Consider the following 24271-nt stretch of genomic DNA (forward strand, 5'->3'; position numbering starts at 1 on the left):
GAATAGATGACTTTAATACACAAATTAAATGATTAACTGTTCATTCCTAGCTACTTTCTCTATGGAACTCTTATACTGAAGACTAGTATTGCTACCCAGATCCAGTAGGTTCCAAGCAACTAGGGACAGCCATACATTGATCACTAAAATTAATCAAATCATATATCCATATACCTGTACTAGAAATAATGAAAATGATATCATTCTTATATGGTTCAGATGCTTACTCTGTTCTGAACATTCTTTTCACTTTAGGTCCCTGAAAAAAAAGTTATTGCCAAACTTTACTATTACTCCTTTTTTTTATTGAATCACCATAAGATACAGTTACAAAGCTTTCATGGTTGAATTTCAGTCATACAATGATTGAACACCCTCCACCAGTGCACATTCTCCACCACCAATGTCCTCAGTATACTCCCCCTTACCAGCCCTCTCCCTGCCTCTATGGCCGACAATTTCCCCCATACTATTTCTCTACTTTTGGGCATTATGGTTTGCAATATAGATACTGAGAGGCTATCACTTTTGGTCCTTTATCTACTTTCAGTACATATCTCCCATCTTTCATGGTTCCTCCAATCATCATTGACTTAGTGATACCTTCTCTAATCCAACTGCCTTCACCCCAGCTCATGAGACAGGCTTTCAACTACGGGGCAATATTCCTGACCTTTGTGTCTACTGTCCTTGGGCGTCAGTCTCATATTATGCCACTTCTTTGTCTATCTGACTAACCCTTCTTCATATGCCCTCTGCTGGAATAGCACACTGCCCATACTCGAAATTCGTGAGTGTAATGAAATGCCTTCTGACTAGAATTGTTTCTTGATACATGGACTTAATTATATATAGACTTCATAATGCATAGAATTCATTTTACCTGAAATTAATAAAATTGTCATTTAAATCTAAATCTATATTTATAATCTTTTGTTAAAAATTGAGCACCTGAGAAATATTTTCTCAAATAGACACTTGACCAATAAAAACCTCACACACACAAAAACACCAGTGCTGACTATGTGCTACATGTGGATAATAAGCTGCACTGGCCATCCCTCAGCTATCCCTAAAGACTAAAGGTTTTCTCACGCATTTTCATGTCATACATCTTTCTATGACTGGTGCATATAAACTTCATTTAATTTCTTCATTTAAAAGGCTACGTTTAAATGTCATATGGCACCTGCTTCTTCTTAACACATTAATTAATACACAGTATTTTATCATTGTTAAACTGGTGCCCCAGTTATTGTAGTCCTGTACTCTCCTTTTGATTTTCATAAACTATGCTGATTTGGTTATCTAAATTCTATCTGAATCCATGTTAACAATCTGTATGGGGAGGTGGGCAATGTTGAACTCAGTTCTCCAGAGTCTCCACATAGGTTAGAACATTGTGAATTGATCTTCTCCAGTCTTTACAACATTGCCAATGTTATTGATTGTTTATGCTATTGCCAATGTTCTGATTAACTCCTGTGACTCTCTGACTAACCCTTCCGCATGTGACATCTGCTAGTATGGCACACTGTTCCTACTTAAGATCTGTGAGTACAGTTAAATTCCTTCCCAAAGAAAATTGTCTCATGATACATAGACTTCAATAAGCCTTAAAACAATAAAATTTATTTTATAAATCTACAGCTATATTTATAATCCTTTTTTGAAAATTGAGCACTTGAGAAAAAGAGCTTTTTCCAGTATTGACTGTGTAAACCCCTTTTACTCACTAACCATGCTGGAGAGCAGTATGGGAAGTGGTTATAAAATTAACAGAATTTTTTTTACCAATTAAATGCAGGTTTTTCTTGAATGAGAATCCCCTCCATTAATGTATATCTCTGAGTTTCACAGCTTTATAAAATAATATTGGTCATTTTAAAGATGCTAATATTATATATTATGTGGTCTAATATTATATTTTACAGGGTCTAGAGATTTTGAATATACTATTTTATTGACGTTTTGTTTTCTTTTTTATTCATCTGTGAAATGTATTTACAACTCTATGGATGCTTGAGGCTACATAGTCCATTGTAAAAAAAAAAAAAAAAGGAAAAGAAAAGAAAAAAGCACTGTTGGTACTTAGTCATTTCCAAAGGAAATTTCTAACTATTTGTCTTAGATAGGGCCACTTTGGTTACTTAATGGAAGAAAAGGTTGTGACCTTTGCTTCTACCCTCTCCGAACATCTGCTAATGTTAATATACTTCTTTAAGGATAAGGACTGCAAGTTTAGACTATTTTTCTCACTAATTATATTTGAATCCACTAAGAAGAGATGGCCTTATATTTACTACATGCTGAAAACATCAATATATTATATTTAATTGAATGTATCCCAATTAGGCTATAATTTATTTTTCTACTCTATTTTTAAGACTTTTATTGAGATAATTTGTGTAAATTTGTGTAAATTCAGATAATACTAAATTTACAGTACTACTAATTATACTTTTCATGCATACGACATTTCAGCATCAAGCCCATCATCTGAGAGCCCATTTCCTTCTATCAGTGTCCCAAGGGTCTTTCCCAGCCAACTCCTCTCCCATGTAAATTCAGTTCTAAAGGAAAAAAATTACTAATTATAATTAATTTGGCTAATTTTTTCATTACAATGTTCAGTTATATACAAAATATGGGGTGATTTTTAAAAAGTGTTAGTTTTTGGCTACAACCAGCAATGCTCAGGGTTTACTTCTGACTATGCACTCAGAAATTACTCCCTGTGGTGCTCAGGGGACCATATGAGATACCAAGGATCAAACTCAGGTTGGAAGCATGAAAGTCAAGTGCCCTACTAGTTGTATTATCTCTCTAGCCCCTTTAAAAAATTTTGTTGAGATGGTGATACCTAGACTTGTATAGATAATTACAGATGTAAAAATTTTAAAATTACACAAAATAATAAATAAGTAAGCTGGAAAACAAGTTTTATGACTTTCTCTTCTTGTTGTTATATATTTTTAATTAATAATATTAGTAACTTATGCCAATATATTTGAAAATAAGTGCGAGGTAGATAAATCCTACAAATATATGATCTAGTAGTAGTGAAGAGATGAAATTTGAAGTAAAATATAAATGGGTCTGAAAAAAGTATAGAGATGGGCCGGAGTGAAAGTAGAGTGGGTAGGGTATTGCCTTGCATGTGGCCGACCTGGGTTCAATCCCCAGAATCCCATATGGTCCCCCAAGCACCACCCAGGAGTAATTCCTGAATGCAAAGCCAGGAGTAACCCTTGAGCAAAATAAAAAATAAAGTATAGAGGTTTGTTTAATCCCACAAAATATAGGCTTTATATTAGATAAAATATTTAATTATAGATAATACTTAAGCATCTGCACTAACACATAAAATAGATTGATAAAATTTCTATAGCTGCAACAAAATAACATAAATAGAACATTCAATTAAAAGGAAATATATATTCCCTGTTAAAATGAATAATACAGTTGGTGACAGAAATGAAAAATATGGTTGGTAAGGTAAAGGTAAAGGCCCTCCCGTTGATAGTCGATTTGCTCGAGCGGGTCCAGTAACGTCTCCATTGGAGACTTTGTTGTTACTGTGTTTGGCAATATAATAAATGAATTAGAAGTTGAAGCAGTAGAATAAGAGAAACATATTATAGAACTCAAGATGAGATGAAGTAAAACTCTAGAAAATGAGAGAGGGTAGAAAAGTGTTTGAAAGGAAATAAACAGCACATAAGAGAATTGTAGGATGGTGTCTAGAGAAACAATATAAGAATAATTGGAAGCTCCAATGAACAAGAATGTAAATTAGATGCAGAAACACTTGCTAAAGAAATAGTTAAAAATTTTCCAGAGTTCAAGAGTGCAGGCACCAAGATTCAAGAGACCAGATGGGCCCCAGCTAAAACAAACTCAAATAAGACTCAAATAGAAAAAAAAACACATCATAATCAGAATGACAAAAGCCAAAGACAGAGACAGAATATTGAAAGCAGCATGATCAAAAAATAAAGTCACATACAAAGAAAAGCTCATAAAATTCACAGCAGGTATATCCAATGAGTATAAGTCAGAAAAGTATGGCCAGCTATAGTCAAAACAACACCACCAGCAATGCAATGAACACCTCATGAAAGACACTATTTCTAGCTAGATTATAATTGAGATTTTGAAGGAACAATAAAGAGATTCATCAACAGGCAACAACTTGGGAAATTCATAGCCTTGAAAGTAGTTTTACAATAAGTGTTAAAGGAACTTCTTTAAAAGACAGGTAAATTTTTCAGCACTTTAGTACTGATTATAACATTTACTCATGGAGCTTATGGTTCCCTTCTACAAGATTAAAGAGGTCTGTTTCTTTTTAGGTTGTTAAAGAATGTTATACTTCATAATTGTGAATTAATGTTTCATTTAGTTATACTAGGTTTTACTCTCAGTAAATTTTCCATACTCAGTATTCAAGTTTGTCTATTTGCTGTATGCCCAGGGTCTATCTTATCTTTTAATTTAACTTTCTTTTCTAGTTATGGAGATCAAGAATAAGCCACATGACCCTTCAAAACTACTCTGGTGAAGACAATAGATGAATGATAGATAGATAGATAGATAGATAGATAGATAGATAGATAATAGATAGGATGGACGCTATGGACCTTTAAACCCAGAACTCTGCCCCCTGAGGAGGAATGCTGAGGCAGCCAGGGTTCTGTAACTGCTTTGCCTCTGCTCCTTCTCCATTCAGAAATACCATTACAAAGGTATTTGTCCTGATACTAATGCTTGATATATATTAAGGATATGTAAAAGTAAAGCCCACGTAGATTAAGACAGGCACAGCAAAGAATGTTCTTCTGAGGACTACTAGTTCTAAACAACATATACTTACATAGAGGACAGTCAAGATGTCAAGGTTTTAAGTCTATGAAGGTCTTAGCCCCCTGGCCACAATTCTTTCTCTCTTCTGTCTCTTTCCTTAATTCTCATGGTATTCCTACTGCAGACCTGCTCACCCAGCCAGCCTGAGGCACCACTTTCCATTTCCTGACTTTCTTTCATGTTTCACCTTCACTAAACTTGAATCAAAAACCACAGTTTTCCAGAGATAATTCCTCTATCCAAGTACTTTCGCTATAATCCAATTTGATTTTGCTTTCTCCTTTCATTTACTTTCCATCCATTATGTTGCTAACACCTTTAGTTACTCCTCTGTTAAACACATACACAGAAAGAAGCTTCTCTTTTTAACTTTAGTTTTTTAATATTCTACTTTAAGTAAAATGTTTACAATAGTCTCATTTATTACATTTTGAGGCACAAAGATACTGTACCTTTACCATTCAGTGTACAAGCCCTCCACCAGTCTGTGTGATACTTCAAGGTCAACTTTTCTTTACAACGTACACCCCCCAAACTGCTTGGTCATCTTTGTTTGCAACAAAAGACAAAGTGGTTATTGCTGTTTATAGTATATACCATTGTTTATTTTTCTTTCAAAGGTATTCAGTCTTCACAGAGACCATTCAGTATTTATCTTTCTCCCAGTAATTTATTTCACCTAACAAGATAACATCAAATTCCATTCAAGTTGCAGCAACCTTCAAGATTTCATCATTTCTTATAGTTACATACTATTACCTGTGTAAATGAACTGCAACTTTTTAATCCATTCATCTGTTTAGAACATAGGTTATTTCTATGTTCTGGCTATTGTACTAAGCAGTTTTGTGGGTATTTTACCCACCATATTTGCTGAACTGAAGTCATGTGTTAGACTAATAGATGGTAATTTATTCAGTCAATTTTTTCAATGAATAAATTAAATGAAATAATTTTTTCTCCATGATTTTGATGATTCTTCTCAACCATGCGAGCAAGCCAGATTCCACAAAGGAATCAGCACTATTTAACATATCCACACGGTAACCAAGCTCATTGAGGTTTCTTGGTTGTTCAAGATGCCACTCTGTCTAACGTTCATTAATTTAAAAAAGGCCTTTGATTCTGTTGAGTTGGAAGCAGTCATTGAAGCCCTAGCCAATCAGGGCATTAAACTCAATACATCAGGATCCTCCGTGAGCTGTATTACGGATTCACTACCAGGATCTCACCATTCTACAAAGAAGTGATCATCAGTATAAAGAGAGGGGTTCGGCAGGGTGATACCATTTCACCGAAACTCTGCAGTGCCACCCTCAAGAACATCATGCGACGACTAGAATGGGAAGGAATGGAAGTGAATATAGATGGTCAGCAACTACACCACCTCCGCTTTGCTGATGACATTGTTCTAATAACACTAAACATTAGCCAAGTGGCACAAATGCTGGCTGACTTCAACAGTGAGTTTGGAAAAGTCGGACTGCAGCTGAATCTCACGGAGACAATATTTATGAGAAATGGTCTCATTCCTGACGTTCCATTCACTCTCAACGGGACAAATATCTCTGAATGCAACAGTTATGTGCACCTAGTTCAAGAAGTCAACATAATGAATGACCTGGCTCCTGAGTTGCGCAGGAGGAAGAGAGCGGCTTGGAACGCCATCAAGAGCATCAAAGAAATAACTAAGAGGACGAAGAGCCTCTGGCTCCAGGCACATCTCTTCGATTCCACTGTTCTTCCTGCATTAACATATGCCTCAGAGACCTGGGCACTACAAAATCACAATCACAAATCACAAATCATCCTGTTATTCGTCGATTGCCTCAAGCAGGCCCCAGTAACGTCTTCGTCATCCTAGCCCTGAGATTATATTCAAGGCTCTTTAGGAGAATGAGACCCATCATTGTTACTGGTATTTGGCATATTGGATACGCCACGGGGAGTTTGCCAGACTCTGCCGTGTGGGCAGGCTACATTCGGTAGCCTGACAGTTTGTCCAAAGTAGGAATGAGATAATAAGATGTCATAATAGGATGTCGCACGGCTGCGAATGCGGCCTCGCGGTTCTGGGAGCTAGTTTTTATAGTCTCTGAGTCTTGGCCGCTGATGGGATTACATGGCGCCAGGGGGCCAGTTGGTGGGTGTGACCCCCGCCTACTGGAATTTGGAGGATCTGGGTGGAGGATGCCCAGCCCCAATCCGAGTAGGCTTGGAGATCTCGGCCCCGGAACCTGCGTGACTTTGTCCCTCTGCCAGTACCTTCATGTGTACGGAGAGTGGTCTCAGCATGGTGGTGGCTGGTCCTGGAGGTCTTTGGCTGCCGGAGCTCTGGTTGGGGCAGGGAGGAAAGCTCAACCCGCTCCCCTCCAAGGGGCCCCTGCGGCGAGGACAGTCAGGCACGAGGGCAGAAGACTGCACTGTTCTCTCTGCACTACAAAAACAGGATAAGAACTCTATTCGGGTCTCCCAAAGAGGAGTCGAAAGAGCTATGCTTGGAGTATCACGTTTCACTCAAATAAGAGAAAGAATCTGGAGTTCAGACCTCAGTCGATGGTCAAGAATCAGGGACACTGTCTCATTTGCCAAGGCATGGAAAATCAGATGGACTGGACACGTAATGAGATTTGGAGATGAACGCTGGACTAGAGCTGTTACCAACTGGATTCCACAGGTTGTCAAAAGACTGTGTGGCCGCCCACCTACAATATTGTCAGATTTCTTTATCAAGGCCCTGAACAATCGGTTTGAGGGTCTTTATGTTCTTAGAAGGAACAGACGCCACTGGGCTACACTAGCACGCGACAGGAACAAATGGAGATGTTACTGGCACCTGCTCGAGCAAATCTATGAGTAATGGGAAGTCAAACGATCAAGTGATTTTGACAAATACTGGAAAAGTACAAAGAAAATCATGTCTTTCTTTTTATTATTATTTTTAGAACATTACAAAGTCATTCATGAATGAATTTCAGTCATATAGTATTCCAACACACATCCCTCCACCAGTGTACATTTCCCAGCACCAGTATCCCCAGGTTCCCTCCTCCCTTCATCCCTCATCCCCAACCTCTTGCCTGCCTCTTTGTCAGCTTCTCTCTCTCTGTCTCTGTCTCTGTCTCTGTCTCTCTCTCTCTCTCTCTCTCTCTCTCTCTCTCTCTCTCTCTCTCTCTCTCTGCCTTTCTCCTCTTTCTCTTCTGGGTATTGTAGTTTGCAATATTGACACTGACTTAAAGGTCATCAAGAATATCCCTTACCTACTTTTAACCCTGAGATCTTGTCAAGTATGATCATTCCCAGCTATTATTGTCATTGTGGTCTCTTCCTTATCTTACCCATCAGTCAGTATTCCCACCACCAGTGAAGGAGAGTCCCTTTATCCCCACATCCATGTCAACACCAGTTGCTTTTGTTCTTTTGGATGTGATATCTCACTGGTGTTTTGATCTGCATCTCCCTGATGATTAATGCTGAAGAGCATTCTTTCATATGCCTTTTGGCCATTCAAATTTCTTCTTTGAGAAAGTTTCTGTTCATTTTATTGACTCATTTTCTGATATGATTGGATGGTTTTTTCTTGTAGAGTTCAACCAGTGCCTTGTATGTCCTTGATATTAACCTTTTATCAGAAAGGTACTAGGTGAATATCCTTTCCCATTCCATAGATTGTCTTTGTATTCTTGTCACTGTTTCTTTTGAGATGCAGAAGTTTCTTAGTTTAAGATAGTCCCATTTGTTTATCTCTGCTTCCACTTGCTTGGTTAGTGGAGTTTTATCTTTGAAGATACCTTAAGATTCGATGTCATGGAGGGTTTTCATGACCTTTTCTTTAATGTACCTTGTGGGTGTTTAAGTCTTTAATCTATTTTTATCTGACTTTTGCACATGCTGTTAGGTAGAGGTCTGAGCCCATTTTTTTTTTACCCAAAAACAGTAACAATAACGGACCACATTCCCCTTGCATCCAGACTTGCACCACCCACACCACTAGAGTGTCAGCCTCCCTTCATCACTGCCTCTTGCTGTCCTCCCACTCACCCCATCCATACCCTTACTAAGCTGTTTTCTAAACTAGTTTTCAGGCTCTGTTGCTTTGGGCCATTTGCCATTTCCTTAAGATGTTTCTTTATATCTCACTATGGAAGAGACCATTCTGTGTTTATCCCTCTCTTTTGGCTGACCACTCAGCATAACACTCTCTAGTTTCATCTATGTTGCGGCAAATTGCATGATTTTACATTTTTGTGATATCTTACATTTACTATTTATTTTATTGTTACATTATATGCAGGTAGCATGGTCAGGTTTCTACTTTTTCCTGATTCAGTACTGGAAGATTGCATGATTCCATTTCTTATAGGTTTTCCAGCTTATGGCAAAACTGCTCCCAGCACCATGTAATCTCATGGAGGCCAATATCCAGAGACTATAAAACAAAGCTCCCGGAAGAGCTATGCAGAATCTCCTGCCCCCGCACCAGGCTGTCTTCACCGGGGCCCCCTCAGAGGGGTGAGGGTTGAGTTTCCCTCCCCGCCCCAAGCAGAGCCCCAGCAGCTGAAAACTTCCAGAACTCAGCCACAGCCATACTCAAGGCCACACTCTACACGCTCAGACAAGCCTCACGCATGAAAGAATGACAGAGGAACCCAGGTATGTGGGACCGGGGGCTGAGATCTCCAAGCCTGCTCGAATCGGGACTGGGCCTCCTCCACCCAGATCCCCCATTTTCCAGTAACTCGGCAGTCACACTCACAAACTGCCCCCCAGTGCCAAGCAATCTAATCAATGACCAAGATCCAGAGACTATAAAACAAAGCTCCCAGAAGAGAGCGACACAGTATTTCCTGGAGTGCCCAAAAGCTTCCGTCCCTCTCAGAGAGCCGGGCAAGCTACCTAGAGTATCCCATCCACATGGCAGAGTCTGGAAAGCTCCCCATGGCAAATTCAATATGCCAAAAACAGTAACAATAACGGGTCACATCCCCCTGACCTTGAAAGAGCCTCCAATAAAGCAGCATTGGGAAGGGCGAGCGAGGAGAGGCTGCTAAAATCTTATGGCTGGAACGAATGGAGATGTTACTGGTGCACACTCAAGCAAATCAATGAACAATGAGATGACAGTGACAGTGACGGCAAAGAATTGTTTTTACAGAAGATAAATTGTTTTTTGTTTGCTTGTTTTTTTTTATTTGGGTTTTTTTTTCAGGTTTAATTTTCTTTTTTTTATTAGTGATTTTTTTTTGTTTTTTTTTTTTTTTCAGAAGAGGTTTCTTCTGTATTTTATCCCTTTTATATCGATCTGGGTTGGGTTTTTGTTGTTGTTGTTGTTTCTTTTATTCCTTGTGAGCTTAATTTATTTTTTCATAATTTCAGTTCTTGGGTGGAGGATGGGTACTCGATCATGAAACATAAGCACGAAACTTTGAAAGTCTGTAACTGTACCTTATGGTGATTCACTGAAAAAATAAAAAAAATAAAAAATAAAAATAATTTCAGTTCTTCGTTTCATTAACCTTTTGTCTTTTTTTTTAATCCTCACTCTTTTTTTGGTTTGTTTTGCTTTAGTTTTTTTGGGCCACACTGGGTGATGATCTGTCTCTGATCATTACACCTGGCTCTGCCCTCAGGGATTCCTTCCAGGGGCACTCAGGGGATCATATAAAATGCTAAAGATAAAACCCAAGATGGATGTACACAAAACAAACACACTACCTGCTGTATTCCTACTCTAGCTCCTGATTTCCTGCCTTCTATATCACTGATTCCTGCTCTAATTTTATTATTTACTTTTCTCTTCTTATTTTGGAATTTAGTTATTCTTTTTCTAGTTGCTAAAATGTGAGGTTCAGTTATTAATTTGAAGTTTTTCCCTTTTTCTGGTATATGCTTCTGTCGCTCTGGATATCACTCTTGATACTACTTTTGCCTTAAAATATAGTCTGAAAGTGTGTCTGTACTTTAACTTTTCAAGAATTTGATTTTGATTTTAATTTTTTAAAATTTTTTTAATTTATTGAATCACCGTGAGAACAGCCACAAAGCCTTTCAGTTTAAGTCTCAGTCAGTCATACAATGATCAAACACCCATCTCTTCACCAGTGCACATTTTCCACCACCAAGAACCCCAGTATATCCCCCTCCATCCCTTCCCATGCCTGTGTTGCAGATTTTCACTTTACTCTCTCTCTATGTTGATCACATTCAATATTACGATGAAAGACCCGCCATTATTATTTGGAATTTTCCCAAACAATCAGACCTGCCAAAAATATACATCATTAGATAATTTGTTTTCTATTGCTGATTATGAAGAGCATATTATGTTGCACGGCCACTATCACGGTCACCCAATTTTGGATTTCTGATGTTTTAGTAATAAGTCTGGAGGGATTACTGTTAAAAGCTGCTCGGTTCTGAGATTGTTTTGTGTGCCTCTGGGATCATCATCATACAGGAGCCATAGGAGGTGTTTATGGGCGGCAGATTTTAATTTTTTTGACCCAAGTTCTTTTGAAGTATGTTGTTCAGTTTCCAACTTTTGCCTTTTCCTTACTTTACTTTTATGGTTCATTTCACATTGATTCTATGTGCTGAAAAGATATTTGATATGGTTTCCATTTTCACAACTTTATAAATATTTAAACAGTGCCCAGTCATATGTGAGTGTCCTTGAGAATGTTCCATTTGCATTGAAGAAGAATGTGTATTCAAATTTAGTGGGGACATAAGGTATCTTAGATATTTATTCATACAAATTCTTCAAATCCCAGGTTATAAGCGCACACTTCTATTCTGGGGACTGCACTTTCCAGTCTCTTTCTGACACAGCACAGACAGGTACAAAAATGACAATACTCTCTAAAGGAAAACTTGCTTGTTTCCTAAATCCCTAAAACCACTCTCTCTTTCTCTCTTGTTTCAACACAAGTCCACTAACCTACTGTTTAGAGATCAGCAAATCATTTCCATGTTTATTATTCTAATTAGAATCTGATAATTTTATCTCTCTTATAAATTTCTAATACCCCTATTGTCTTTGCCAATATTTTACTGTCTTTGGGAACATCAAAATCTCTGTCCTTCCCATGTTCTTAGTCTTGATTTCTGCATGTTTTGTAGATGTTAACTTTCATTTTTATTTCACTTTTATTATTAGATGGATTGAGTATAAATAGTATTACATAAGACCACACTAATCACATTATCTCTCTTATTACCTGAATATTGTTGCATATGTTTACCTAATGAGACTTACATCCAACTTTTTGGAACCTGTAGAAATGATTTATTCCTTTTTAAAACATGTCTTTGCCTAAAGTATTTCAGATATGTCACCAATGCTTATTAGTAAATCACTTAAAAATATTTTTATAATCTGTTAATTAACCCTCTACATTTCTAAAGTTATCAAAAATCTCTACATATGCTTTTCTTCCTCATCAGCAAAACTTTACCTTCCATTCCTATTCATACTATTTCTAAGATAAACACCATATTACCCAATCTGTCAGTTAAGATCTAACAGTATTTGACTTCAACAACCTTTCAGTAAGAACAATTGTCTCTCAACACTCACCTTTACGATGGGGTCAAGCTGGTTGTAATCCTCCATGTCACTTAGACAGACACTGTGACTTAGTTTGCATTATTTATGCTGACACAGCTGAATTTGGGTTGCTGACAACAGCAACCAAAAAATCAAAATTTTTTGGTAGCTGTTGTTTGGGGCCACGCCCAACTGTGTTTAGGACTTACCCCTGACTCAGGGATGACTTCTTGAGGGCTTGGGGGACCATATAGGGCATCAGGGATCAAATCTGGGTTGACTACATTTAGGCAAACACTTAATAAGCCACTGTATGACCATTCAGGCCCCCAATATCAAATTTTACTTGTTTATTGCTTCACACCCATGAAGCATACTCAGTTCATGTTCATTAAAAATAACTTTTCAATTTGATTTAGGAGAAGAGGAGAGGAGGGGAGAAGAGAGGAGAGGAGAGGAGGGGAGAAGAGAGGAGAAGAGAGGAGAAGAGAGGAGAAGAGGGGAGGGGGAGAGGGGAGGGGAGGGGAGGGGAGGGGAGGGGAGGGGAGGGGAGGGGAGGGGAGGGGAAGATGGTTATTAGCTAACACCATAGTATGTCCCATTTCTGAACATACTCAGAACCAATACTGTAAGGATTTTCCTGAAATTCATTCAATATTACAGTGAGTATATTAAGCAACTGACTGCTTTCAAATGTCTATAAAAGTTAAATTAAAGATGCTGCATACATAATGCTATCCCTTGTACATTTGAGACATAATGAAAAATCACCTTTTTCTTAATTTCTAAGACTCATACTTTTTCTACCTTTCTTTTAGGCATATATATTTAACAAATTCCCTACCATCTTCCCAAATGATTATAATGCTACAAACTAGTTATATATGTTTCAGTAATAATATGATAAAAAGTAAAAACATAGAAAAAATAGATGATATTTTGAGATAAACAGTTTAGTATTTATTTTTATGCAACCTAATGTTTCAAATATATATTTAATAAATTAGGATGGAAATGGCATACTGTTACTTAAATATACTGTTTTATTTTCACCTTTTTAATATTAATTAGCTAAATTAATTTGATGAATTCACCTATCCTACTCAAGTTAGATATAAAAACATCCACTGTAACCAGTGAACTCACTCTGGATTCCAGAAACACTGTGTACTTTTTCTTAAAATTTCTTTTATTACAAATAAATAACAGAAAACTAAAATATACTGTTTTCTATTTCAAAATAAGAAAACGCATGCAGTACATCTATGATAAACACAAGCCACTGATTAGGAATCAACATCCATATGAGGCATCCAGGGTCTAAAACAGAATTCTATATAAAGATACCTTTAAAAATAATAAGTACTCTTGCTTTTCTAACCTTATGAGGTACTGAAAAGGAACTTTCAAATCATATTTTATACCTGGATCTTACATAGGAGGCCATATTTAGAGAAGGTACATATATTTGTAGCTAGAAAATAGAGACAAGTGAGGTATACAACTTTGTATTTATATAAAACCTTTGATCCACTCCTCTATTCTTATTCATAATCTCTTTTGTATTTACAAAACCATTGACTTTTAAATGTAATGAATTATAACATAAAAATATATTTAATTACCGTATTGTCTCCAGTCCACTACAGGAGGTAAAAATCTCCAATATATAAGGTTGTTCAGATGATTTAGGTAGGAAGGGAGAGAATGAAACCCCTTTTGATTATACCACACCTATAACAAAGAAATAAATAACTTAATGGCTCTTCTAAAATTAGTGCTTATATCTTTTTGTAGGTTATTTTCAGACATAAGAGATGCACATGCCAATTAGTTTCAAAAGTACCTGAATGCAGTACTCTAAATAGTGTTCCTGAATGGCTGAGTGTCAGCAGTAAATTTCAGCCTACTAATTTTGTATTTATCTCAAGCATATAATTTGAAGCTAAAAATAGTTGAATATTTTTCTCAAAACAAATGTGAATATTGCTCTATATTTATATTCTCACAGAGAAAAAGGAACCTAAGCCAATCATTTTCCCCTTTCTAACTTGGTAAGCTAATGAAATTTGACCTGCAAATTAAAAGCATGGAAAGTTATCAGAAAAAAAATTATTACACTCAAATTAATAACTGCATATGGAACATTATTTCTCAAAATAAATTGAACTGAACATTTGTTGAGCATGGATAATAAAGTAACCTGCTTGTCACAGAAGAGAAAGAAACAGAGAAACAGTGTTATTAAAGTTGAGACACTAAGTAGCATATATATAAAACCAATTGAAACATCACCATCTATATAGCAAAATATCATTTGTATAAAAAAATTAAAATGTTACTTAATTTAGAAATTGTGAGTGCCCTAAGGAAATATAACCGGAAAATTTTGGTCTTGATTCCAATATCGAACAGTGAGTTTCTCTAGATAATGCTGTTTTTTTTTTATTTGTTTGTTTGTTTTACAATAAATAATCTTTGCTGAATCAGGGCTACACAGAAAGCTAGTTTTCAGAGTTTATACAGATTCTTACAGTTTATGAAAAGTTAGGAGCAGATGGCAAATTCTTTGTTTTCCAAATAGCTTTATTTTTGTAGTCCATTCTATTACTTGCCACACATTTCACATTGAAAACCTTTGTGGCAACTCTTGTGTTGACCTGAACAACTAAAGAGTAACCTATTGATGTTGATAAGTACAAGCCATTGTGTACACAAGGCATTGTTCCTCCAGTTATTTCTCTAACAGTCCACTTCATTAAGCAATTAAAAAATTAGACCCATGGCCAGAATGATAGTATAGTGGGTAGTGCATTTGCCTTGCACGCAGCGGACACGGGTTCAATCCCAGAGCACCACTTGGAGTAATTTCCAAGTGCAGTACCCGTAGTAACCCCTGAGCATTGCTGAGTATGATGCAAAAAGCAAAAAATAAAAATAAAAAATTGACCCTTTGTCTTTTTCATATCAGATCACTATTCACCCCTTCCTTGTAATATTTTTAAACCTAAAAGGAAAATTAAATAGAATTTAAGACCTATTAACCACGGCACCTCCCCAGTCCCTACCATGTCAACTCACCCACCTGCTCTACCAATTCTCAATTAAATCTCCCAGGAAATGCAGGCCAAGAAACTAAAATTCCTGAGCACACTGGTCCCCATGGCTGAAATCTGGGGCTTCCCTTGGGAGACAAGAGGGCCAAGTACCCACCCTGCCAAAACTGCAGAAGCTGCACCCAAACCACACCACTGCAGCCACACAAGTGCTCAATTCCACCAGTTCACAAATATCCTCTTCAGAGATGTCAAACTAAGAATAATTTCAGGTACTCCTGTCCCAGGCTGAGAACTTGGTGTTTCACAGAGTCAGGGGAGGGGGACACTCTCTTCCTACCCCCACCCCCATACATCCAGAGAAGCTCAGGAAACCATGCCTTTCATCACCCTTTGCTCAAGTTGCATGCCACCTCCCACAACAACCTCAGTGTTGACACATTGGGCCTGACCATAGATCCTGAAGTCTCTGGAGTGTTGGTCATGCAACACCTCTAAATACCTCAATACTGAAATTCCAGTAGGAGCACAGCAAATTAAATGGAAAATTAAAATGGCAGCCAACCAAACTCAACAAATAAAAACAATGATACTGGTGGCTGAATTATTAAGCTACAAACAGCTTAATAAATTCTAAGACAACTCATTGACCTCTAAGGACACAAATAATGTTCTTTAAAAACATAATTTGTCCTCTGAAAGAATGGGACCTAAATATAATAATTAAAAATGCATCTGTCAAGGAGTCAGGTATGGAGTATGGAGAACCTGGGATTGTTGGTAAAGGGATAGACTCATGGAATGGTGGGACTGGAGATAGGAACATTGTATGCATAAAACTCTATTATAAACAACTTTTTAAATCACAGCATCTAATTAAAATGTATATATTTGCACATATATAATATATGCATACCCTATATCTATGTATATCTATGTATATTATATATGTGCATATATAATCTTACTTGCCGTGTTCTATTAGCTATATTATGCTATAAAGAAACAATAATCTATTTGTTTATGCCTCTACAGCATAAAGGAAAACAGTTCACCCATTTTCTTTTTTTCAGAAAAATGTTTATGTACACCCATTTTTATTTAACATTAACAAACAACGGAACTTTGATTTTTTTCTCTAAACACAATGGTTATTGAATTTTTGAAACTCTATCAGAGGAAGGAAAATTAAATTTTACCTTTTCTAGAGTTTTTGGTTTTGATATATTTGAATCTGAGTCTTCAACTTTGTCTGGCAGTGGCACTCCAAAAGACCAACCTCCAAGCCTAATAATAGTAAACAAGTTATTAGTGCTTTAATGCAGGAGCATAAAGACTTCCCAAAAGAGGATATTTCATCACCCTTTGCTCAAGTTGCAATGGCCTTAAAGCATCAGACAGCTATGCCTCCATTCTGTCACACAGCCACAGTCAGGGAATCACACTGAAGCAGGAGTACTGGATGATAAAGCTGGCTTCCAGGGAGGAAAATGTTTATTCAGAAGATATAGATAAGGCATTTCTCAGAACTTACCTTCCTAATAGGAATACACACCTCAGCAGGACTCTAGAGGACAAGGCAATGAGCAGTCACACTCTGTGTGTGTGTGCGTGTGTGTGTGGTGTATGTATGTGTGTGATTTCATAACTGTTAGTGATGGCATTTGTACATCAATACCATGCATAGCACAAGATTACCTGCTACCATCTTTCCTTTAAATGCTTTAAATTAGTTTCTCCTGGAAGTCAACTTTACAAATTACTTAATTTGTCATGCTCTCTTGCCCTTCCTTAATTTTTTCTTCTTTCTTCTTGGTCTTAGGGCTTTCAAAGCAAAAGTTTTCTTCTTTAGAAAGATATTCATAATTACTCAGTTGGAGTATACCTTCCTTCCCCTTCCCCCCTCCCCTCCCCTCCCACCCTCTCCTCTCCTCTCTGTACTCACAGTGTACCGCATTTTTATCATTGTGTAAATTATCATATTAGATTTTTCATGAACTATTAGCTGCTTTCTATTTATGCAGCCCATTGAGTTTTTCTAGCTGAGAATAGCATATGTTATCTCCAAATTCCATACAAAATCCAGCATTTGGTATTTGGTACCTATGAACTTTAGAATAGCACAGCGGTAGGGCGTTCGCCTTACAAGCGGCCAACATGGCCGACCCGAGTTCGATTCCTCCACCCCTCTCAGAGAGCCCGGCAAGCTACAGAGAGTATTCGATATGCCAGACACAGTAACAACAAAGTCTCCAATGGAGACGTTACTGGGCCCGCTCGAGCAAATCGACGATCAACGGGAGGGCCTTTACCTTTACCTTTATGAACTTTAGAATATGATAGATGTTAAAGAATAGATAACATTATGAACAAAATAAGACTGACAGAAACTTTTTTTTTTTTGCTTTTGGCTCACACTCGGCAATGCACAGGGGTTACTTCTAGCTCTGCACTCAGGAATTACTCCTAGTGGTGTTCAGGGGACCATATGGGATGCTGGGAATCAAACCCGGGTGAGCCGTGTGCAAGGCAAATTGTCTACCTGCTGTGCTATCACTCCAGCCACTGACAGAAACTTTTAAGCATAATATACTTCCTCTAAACAAAATTAAGGTACAGGAAAATGAATATTTCCCCACATCACACAATTTAATTCATTCATTTACTCCAGAGTCAAGAAATTTCATTTGCCAGATGCTAGTGCAAAATCTGAGCATTCAAAAAATAGCAGTTCAAAGTTACAAAGTGTTCTACCTATATTTTCCTTGATGTAATTTATGGATTAAGTTCTAATATTGAGGTATGTAGTCTATTTTGATTTGACTTTTGCACATGTTGTTACAAAGAAATCTGAGTTTTTTTTCTTTTTGCATTAACAAACCAGTTTTTCCAGAACCATTTGTTGAAAAGACTTTCTTTGTTATACTTTTTTTATGCTTTTTATCAAAGATTAATTGTCCATACACCTGCAGACACATCTCTCAGCTATCTCTTAGTCTACCCTAATTTCACATTATTTTAATCACTACTACCTTATGGTATAATTTAAAATTGGGGGAAAGAAGCCTCCCATCTTTTTTTTACTTATACTGGCATTGGCTATCTGAGAATTTTATTATAAATATTTTAAGTGTTCAATCTACATCTTTAAAAATTACACTGGGTATCTTATAAAAACTGCACTGGATCTGTATAGTGTTTTAGGCAAGATTTTCATTTTGACAGTGTTTCTTCCAATCCATGAACGGGATTTGTTTCAATTTCCTAGTGTTCTCTTTTATTTATTCAATTTATTTCTTTTAGTAGTGTTCTATATATTTATTTTTATAAATCTTTCACCTATTTTGATAAGCTGATTTCCAGGCACTTGATTTTCTGAGGCACAATTGTAAATGTTATTGATTTTTTTTAAATTTTTTAATTTTTATTTTTTTTATTAGTGAAACACCATGAAGTACAGTTATAGACTTATACATTTTTGTGCTTGGGTTTCAGTTATACAATGATCAAGTACCCATCCCACCACCAGTGCCCATCCTCCCCCACCACGGAATTCATCTTTTTTTCTTTTATATAATTTGCATAGGGCTGGGGCGATAGCCCAGCTGTTAAGGCGTTTGCCTTGCACGCAGCCTATCCAGGTTCAATTCCTCCACCCCTTTTAGATACCGAGAGTATCTAGACTGCACAGTAAAGCCTGGCAAGCTGCCTGTGACATATTCAATATGCCAAACACAGTAACAAGTCTCACAATAGAGACATTATTGGGCCCACTTGAGCAAATTGATGAACAACGGAAGGACAGTGCTACAGTGTTACAGTGTTATTATTTTCATATATGAAATTTATGGAATTCTGTTCATTGATTTTGTAACCTGCAATGTTACTGTACATGTATATTGTTTCAAGAAGCTTTTTATTGTTTGTATGGACTTTTTAAAGATTTTCTGAATATATTATCATGTCATTTGCATAAAGAGAGAATTTTACCTTTCTTTATTCCAGTCTAGATGCCTTTACTATTTTTCCTAATTCTGATGGCAAAGATTTACAATGTCATCATCATAATATTAAATCTAGAGGTACCGTCAATGATTCAAAACCATTGTCTAAGTAAACTGAAACAAATATAAAAAAAATGAAACTATATCAAACTAAGAAGCTTATGTACGGCAAAGGTAACAGTGGACAGAATGAAAAGATACCTCAAAGATTGGAACAGTAAGTTTGCCCAAAAGTTATAAGATAAAGGGCTAATATCCAAGATATGTAAAGGTGTACTAGAACTCTACACAGCAATAACAAAAAGAAAACTACAACTAACTCGATCAAAAAATTGGGGAAAGATTAAAAATAAGAAATAAAATTTCTAAATTCCAACCAGAGTTTTGAACCCACCTTGGTTTTTCATGTGGCATCAGCAAATAATCCTCCAGGTTAAAGGAAGACAGGTTCAGCAGGGTGTGGCCCAGGCGACTGACCAGGTAAGGGGCCTTGGCACTTCTGTTTGGACACTGCTGTAATTATTTCAAAGAGACAAAATTAAAATATATTTCTATCCCATGATAATTACATAAGTAGATGTGAACTTTCCTAGATTTCAAATTGCAATAAATTATCTATCACCATATATTTTTAAAAAATATTTGAGAACTGCATATATTTGAGAATTTTATCTCAATTCCACTCAGACTTTTGCAGTCAATTATATTCAGTTACTTCCACTTGTTTTTTATATGTCATTTGGGTAATATTTTGAGAACCACAAATTGAAAAAGTTTTCATTTTTTTGGGTTGATCACATAGAGAATCAGGTACAAGTAAGAGGATAGAAGCAAAGAAATCAAAGGAAAGTGCTTCTGTGTACCAAAGATAGAAACAAAGCACCTTTTCTCTAGTGACTTAAAAAAGAAATGAGGAAATAATTTCTCTAAAGAGTCCTAATTCAGTGCAACCAAAGCCTGTTGTTTCTGGCATCACAGTGATGTATCCGTGATGTATATTTCTTGTCACTGGAGGTATGGCTTGCTTTCGTTTACCTCGTACTATTTAAGAAAAATCACATACTATAACAGTTTCATCTCTTGGGAATCACACCTTCTCTGGATCTTTCATGTTAGGTTTTTAATTTGCATAAAAATATTTCCATCCTTACATAACTCATATGTTTTTGTTAGAGTAAGTCATAAAAAGAGGATTTAAAAAGTAATCATTCTCTTTTGTACAGAATCCTCTGTAGTAAAGATTATTCAGTTTTGAGTATAGTTTTGAGGTATTCAGTAGAAGAAAGTGATACAAAAACATTCCAGGAATGCAAGAATGATTCATCAAATGTATATCAATTAATGTGATACATACAGCATATCAACAAAAGATAAAAACTATCTGATAGTATTAATGCAAAGAAAATTTTTGACAAAATTCAATGCCCATCATCACTGTCATTGTCACTGTCCTCCCGTTTTTCAACGATTTGCTTGAGGGGAACCAGTAACATCTCCATTGTGAAACTTTATTGTTATTGTCTTTGGCATATTGAATACATCACGGGTCGCTTGCCACACTTTTGCCGTGTGGGCAAGATACTCTCGGTAGCTTGCCGGGCTCTCCAAGAAAGGTGGAGGAATCAAACCTGGGTCAGCCGGGTCAGCCACGTGCAAGGTGAATGCCTACCTGTTGTGCTATAGCTTCAGCCCATCAAATTAAAAAAAATACCCTCAAGAAATAGGAATAGGTATATAGTAGGTGCTGGCTTTCTAATGGGGACTTCCATGCCCTCCAACCGATGAATATGAAATTGCAGATTCCTTTTCTCTTGACCCTTTTTTCTGTGGAGACACCAGCCAGAATTATTTGAACACCCAAGTAAAAAAAAAAGTGTATTGTTAGATACTGTCACGGTGGTCCAGCATTAGAGAGATTGTACATTTAAATCACAAAATCAGTGAGAGAATGCTATTCTCTACCTCTCACCTCCCCTCCACTCCTCCAAAGACCAGAGTAGACTCACAGCAAATATTTTTATCAATTTCTGTCAGACATGTTGTGTCATATTAAAAAAAGAAAGTTCCTAACTTCAGCAGGATGTGCCGTGATATGGAAGGGAAGGCTTGGCAGTTCCGTTTTGCATGTCATGTGTCTGTGACTGACAAGGGCTACATAGGCAAGGGGTTTTGGAAGTCTATACCACAGCAGTTTAGCAAGAAACAAAAGCTATTCAAATTAGAAGAGAAATTAAACTCTCTTCTCTTCCTTTCTCTATATACAAACATAGACATATAAAATGATGATATGAATAAAGATCCTGAAGATAGGACAAAAAAACTCTTGAAACAATAAACCGATACAGAAAATAGTAGGCTACAAAACCAAATAACAATATGTGTTGCATTTCTGTCTATAAATCACAAACTAGAAGATAAATGCATAAAAATATATATCCCTATATAAAAGTGGTGCCCAAAATATCAATACATATGACAACTTAGCAAAGAGATTTGAAAATATTACACATTGAAAATAAAAAATTATTTTTGACAAAAAGGAAAAAGAGCGCAGTAAATGGAGAGAAAATGAATTGGAAAAATTAATATTATAAGAATAATATTCTACTGAAAGCACTACATAAATTTCAGGCTACCTGCAATAACATTCTGATGAAATTCTTCAAGAGCTTAGAATAAATTATATAAAAATTTGTATGAAATAATAAAAATTTCCAAATAGAAAAGCAATTCTGACAAAAAGAAAGATGGGAAATATTAAAATTGCTGGCATTAAATTGTAGTATTTGGGTTGGTACGTGAAAACTTGCTGTTATGTAGGATACTTGCTGGTACGTGACTGAGCTGAGCTCAATCCCCAATACCACCAGTGGTTCCCAAGCAAGCCAGAAGTAATGTGAGTGCAGAGCCAGAAGTAAGCCTTGAACACTACTGGATGTGACAAACAAAAATTCAACAAAACAAAAAAATTGTAGTATAGCAATTCTGGTTACCAGAACAATGCGGTAAACTAAAGACTTTCAAACTAAAGACCACTGAAACTAAAGACCAATAAAAGTGAATTGAGAACCCAGAAGTAAATCCTCAGACTAATGGACAGTAATACATGACAGAAGAACTGGTAGTATCAAGTGAAAGGAAGAACAGAAGTTCTTCAACATATAGTATTGGTAAACTTGAGCAATGACATAAAAAAAATGAAACTGGTTGCATATCTTATACAATACATAGCACTGTCCTCTCATTGTTCATGGATTTGTTCGAGCGGGCAATACATAAAATTTTAAAAAAGTGGGTTAAAGACCTCAAGATTACACTGAATTCCAAAATATTAATGAGGAAAACATAGGCAGATCTCTCCACGATATGAACTTTAAAGGTGCCTTCAATAATTTAACTATATTGGCAAAGATAACACACACAAAAATAAATGGGACATATCAAGTTTTAAAAGCTTTTTCATAGCAAAGGAAACTCAGGCTGGAATTAAAAGTCACCTAAGTGAGTGGGAGAGAATATTCCTACACCAGACATCAGATATATAAATAATGCATGATTCACAAGAAGAAAATCAATAGCCTATCAAAAGATGATGTTAAGTGAAATAAGAGGAAGTAGTAAAAATACAAGATATTTCATTCATCTGCAGCATGCAAAGACAAACAAGGAAATAAAAAGTGAAAAACAAAGATAATCACCTGACCAAGGGTTAAAAAATCTCAGGTTTCAGCACAGTGGTGGGGAGGGGTATGGTTGAATAAAGAGGTGGACTGGAAGTTACTTAAGGATTCTGGTGGAGAACCAACTCCAGTGCCACCATGTAAGCTCTACTACCAGCTTTGCTTCAGAGACCCACAAATAAATCTCAAAAGAGATCAAAAGGCACAGTCAAGCTCAGACTCACGATTCACTTAACAAACCAGGGTAAATCAGAGGGGGGCAGGTTGGACTGTGTTGTCCCAAGCAGAGTCCCCAGCCGCCGTTTGCTTCCTCAATCTAAAATTGCCATCAAACCCCTGGCCTGACTCCACTATCTCAGGCCGGATCTCACCGAGATATAATCTGCTGAAAATTCTGGTATGCAGGTTTTGTGACTAAAATCTCCAGGCTTTCTGGGAGTCGGGATGGGCTAGCTATTCCTACGTCCCTGTACTTCAGGAAGCCTCAACAGTCACATCCACACCCCAAAGCTCCCACCCAATTGAAACACTACTTCAGCCTTACTGTCCCAATAAAAATACTGAATGCCCTGAACAAACACCATGACCTCATAGCACCTGTATTACAAACCATAAAGCACAAAATGAAAAGGAGAGAGAGCAAGAAGGAAGGTGCCTCCTTTAGAGGGAAGCTGGGGTGGGGATGTGGTGTGGGATGGTGGTAGGAAAACGGGGGACATTGGTGGTAGGAAATATACACTGGTGGAGGGATGGATGCTGGATCATTGTGTAACTGAAAACCAATTACAAACATCTTTGTAATGGTTTATCTCACCGTTATTCAATTAAACAAAATTAATAAAAAAATAATCGGGTCCATGACCAATTCGATCAGCCTAACCATTGCTGAGTAAATAGCAGTGCCCCTAAATTAAAACTCCCAAAAAATGTAGTGGAGAGTAATAGGCACTTTGGACTGTTGAGGTACAGTTTCTGCCTATATACATCAAAGCCATAGGTGATAACACTATCATGACCATGTTACCCAATTAATCATATGAAATCTAAAATAAGCAATAATAATAGCACTGTCCTCTCATTGTTCATCGATTTGCTTGAGCGGGCCCAGTAACATCT

The 24271-nt window shown here is 36.8% G+C and overlaps 1 protein-coding gene across 1 annotated transcript in view; it reads right to left on the minus strand.

Annotated features, from left to right (window-relative positions):
• Positions 1-24271, minus strand: part of ABCA13 (ATP binding cassette subfamily A member 13) — a 461928-nt gene that overhangs the window by 119860 nt on the left and 317797 nt on the right. Inside the window, exons 45-47 of the mRNA XM_056138421.1 lie at positions 19870-19988; positions 16671-16758; positions 14041-14149 (exon numbers count right to left, since the gene is read on the minus strand). Coding sequence (XP_055994396.1) covers positions 14041-14149; positions 16671-16758; positions 19870-19988 — 316 coding nt within the window. The remainder of the gene's footprint in view (positions 1-14040; positions 14150-16670; positions 16759-19869; positions 19989-24271) is intronic.

The sequence above is a fragment of the Sorex fumeus genome, unplaced genomic scaffold (genome assembly GCF_029834395.1).
Source record: "Sorex fumeus unplaced genomic scaffold, SorFum_2.1 ptg000128l, whole genome shotgun sequence".
NCBI lineage: Eukaryota > Metazoa > Chordata > Mammalia > Eulipotyphla > Soricidae > Sorex > Sorex fumeus.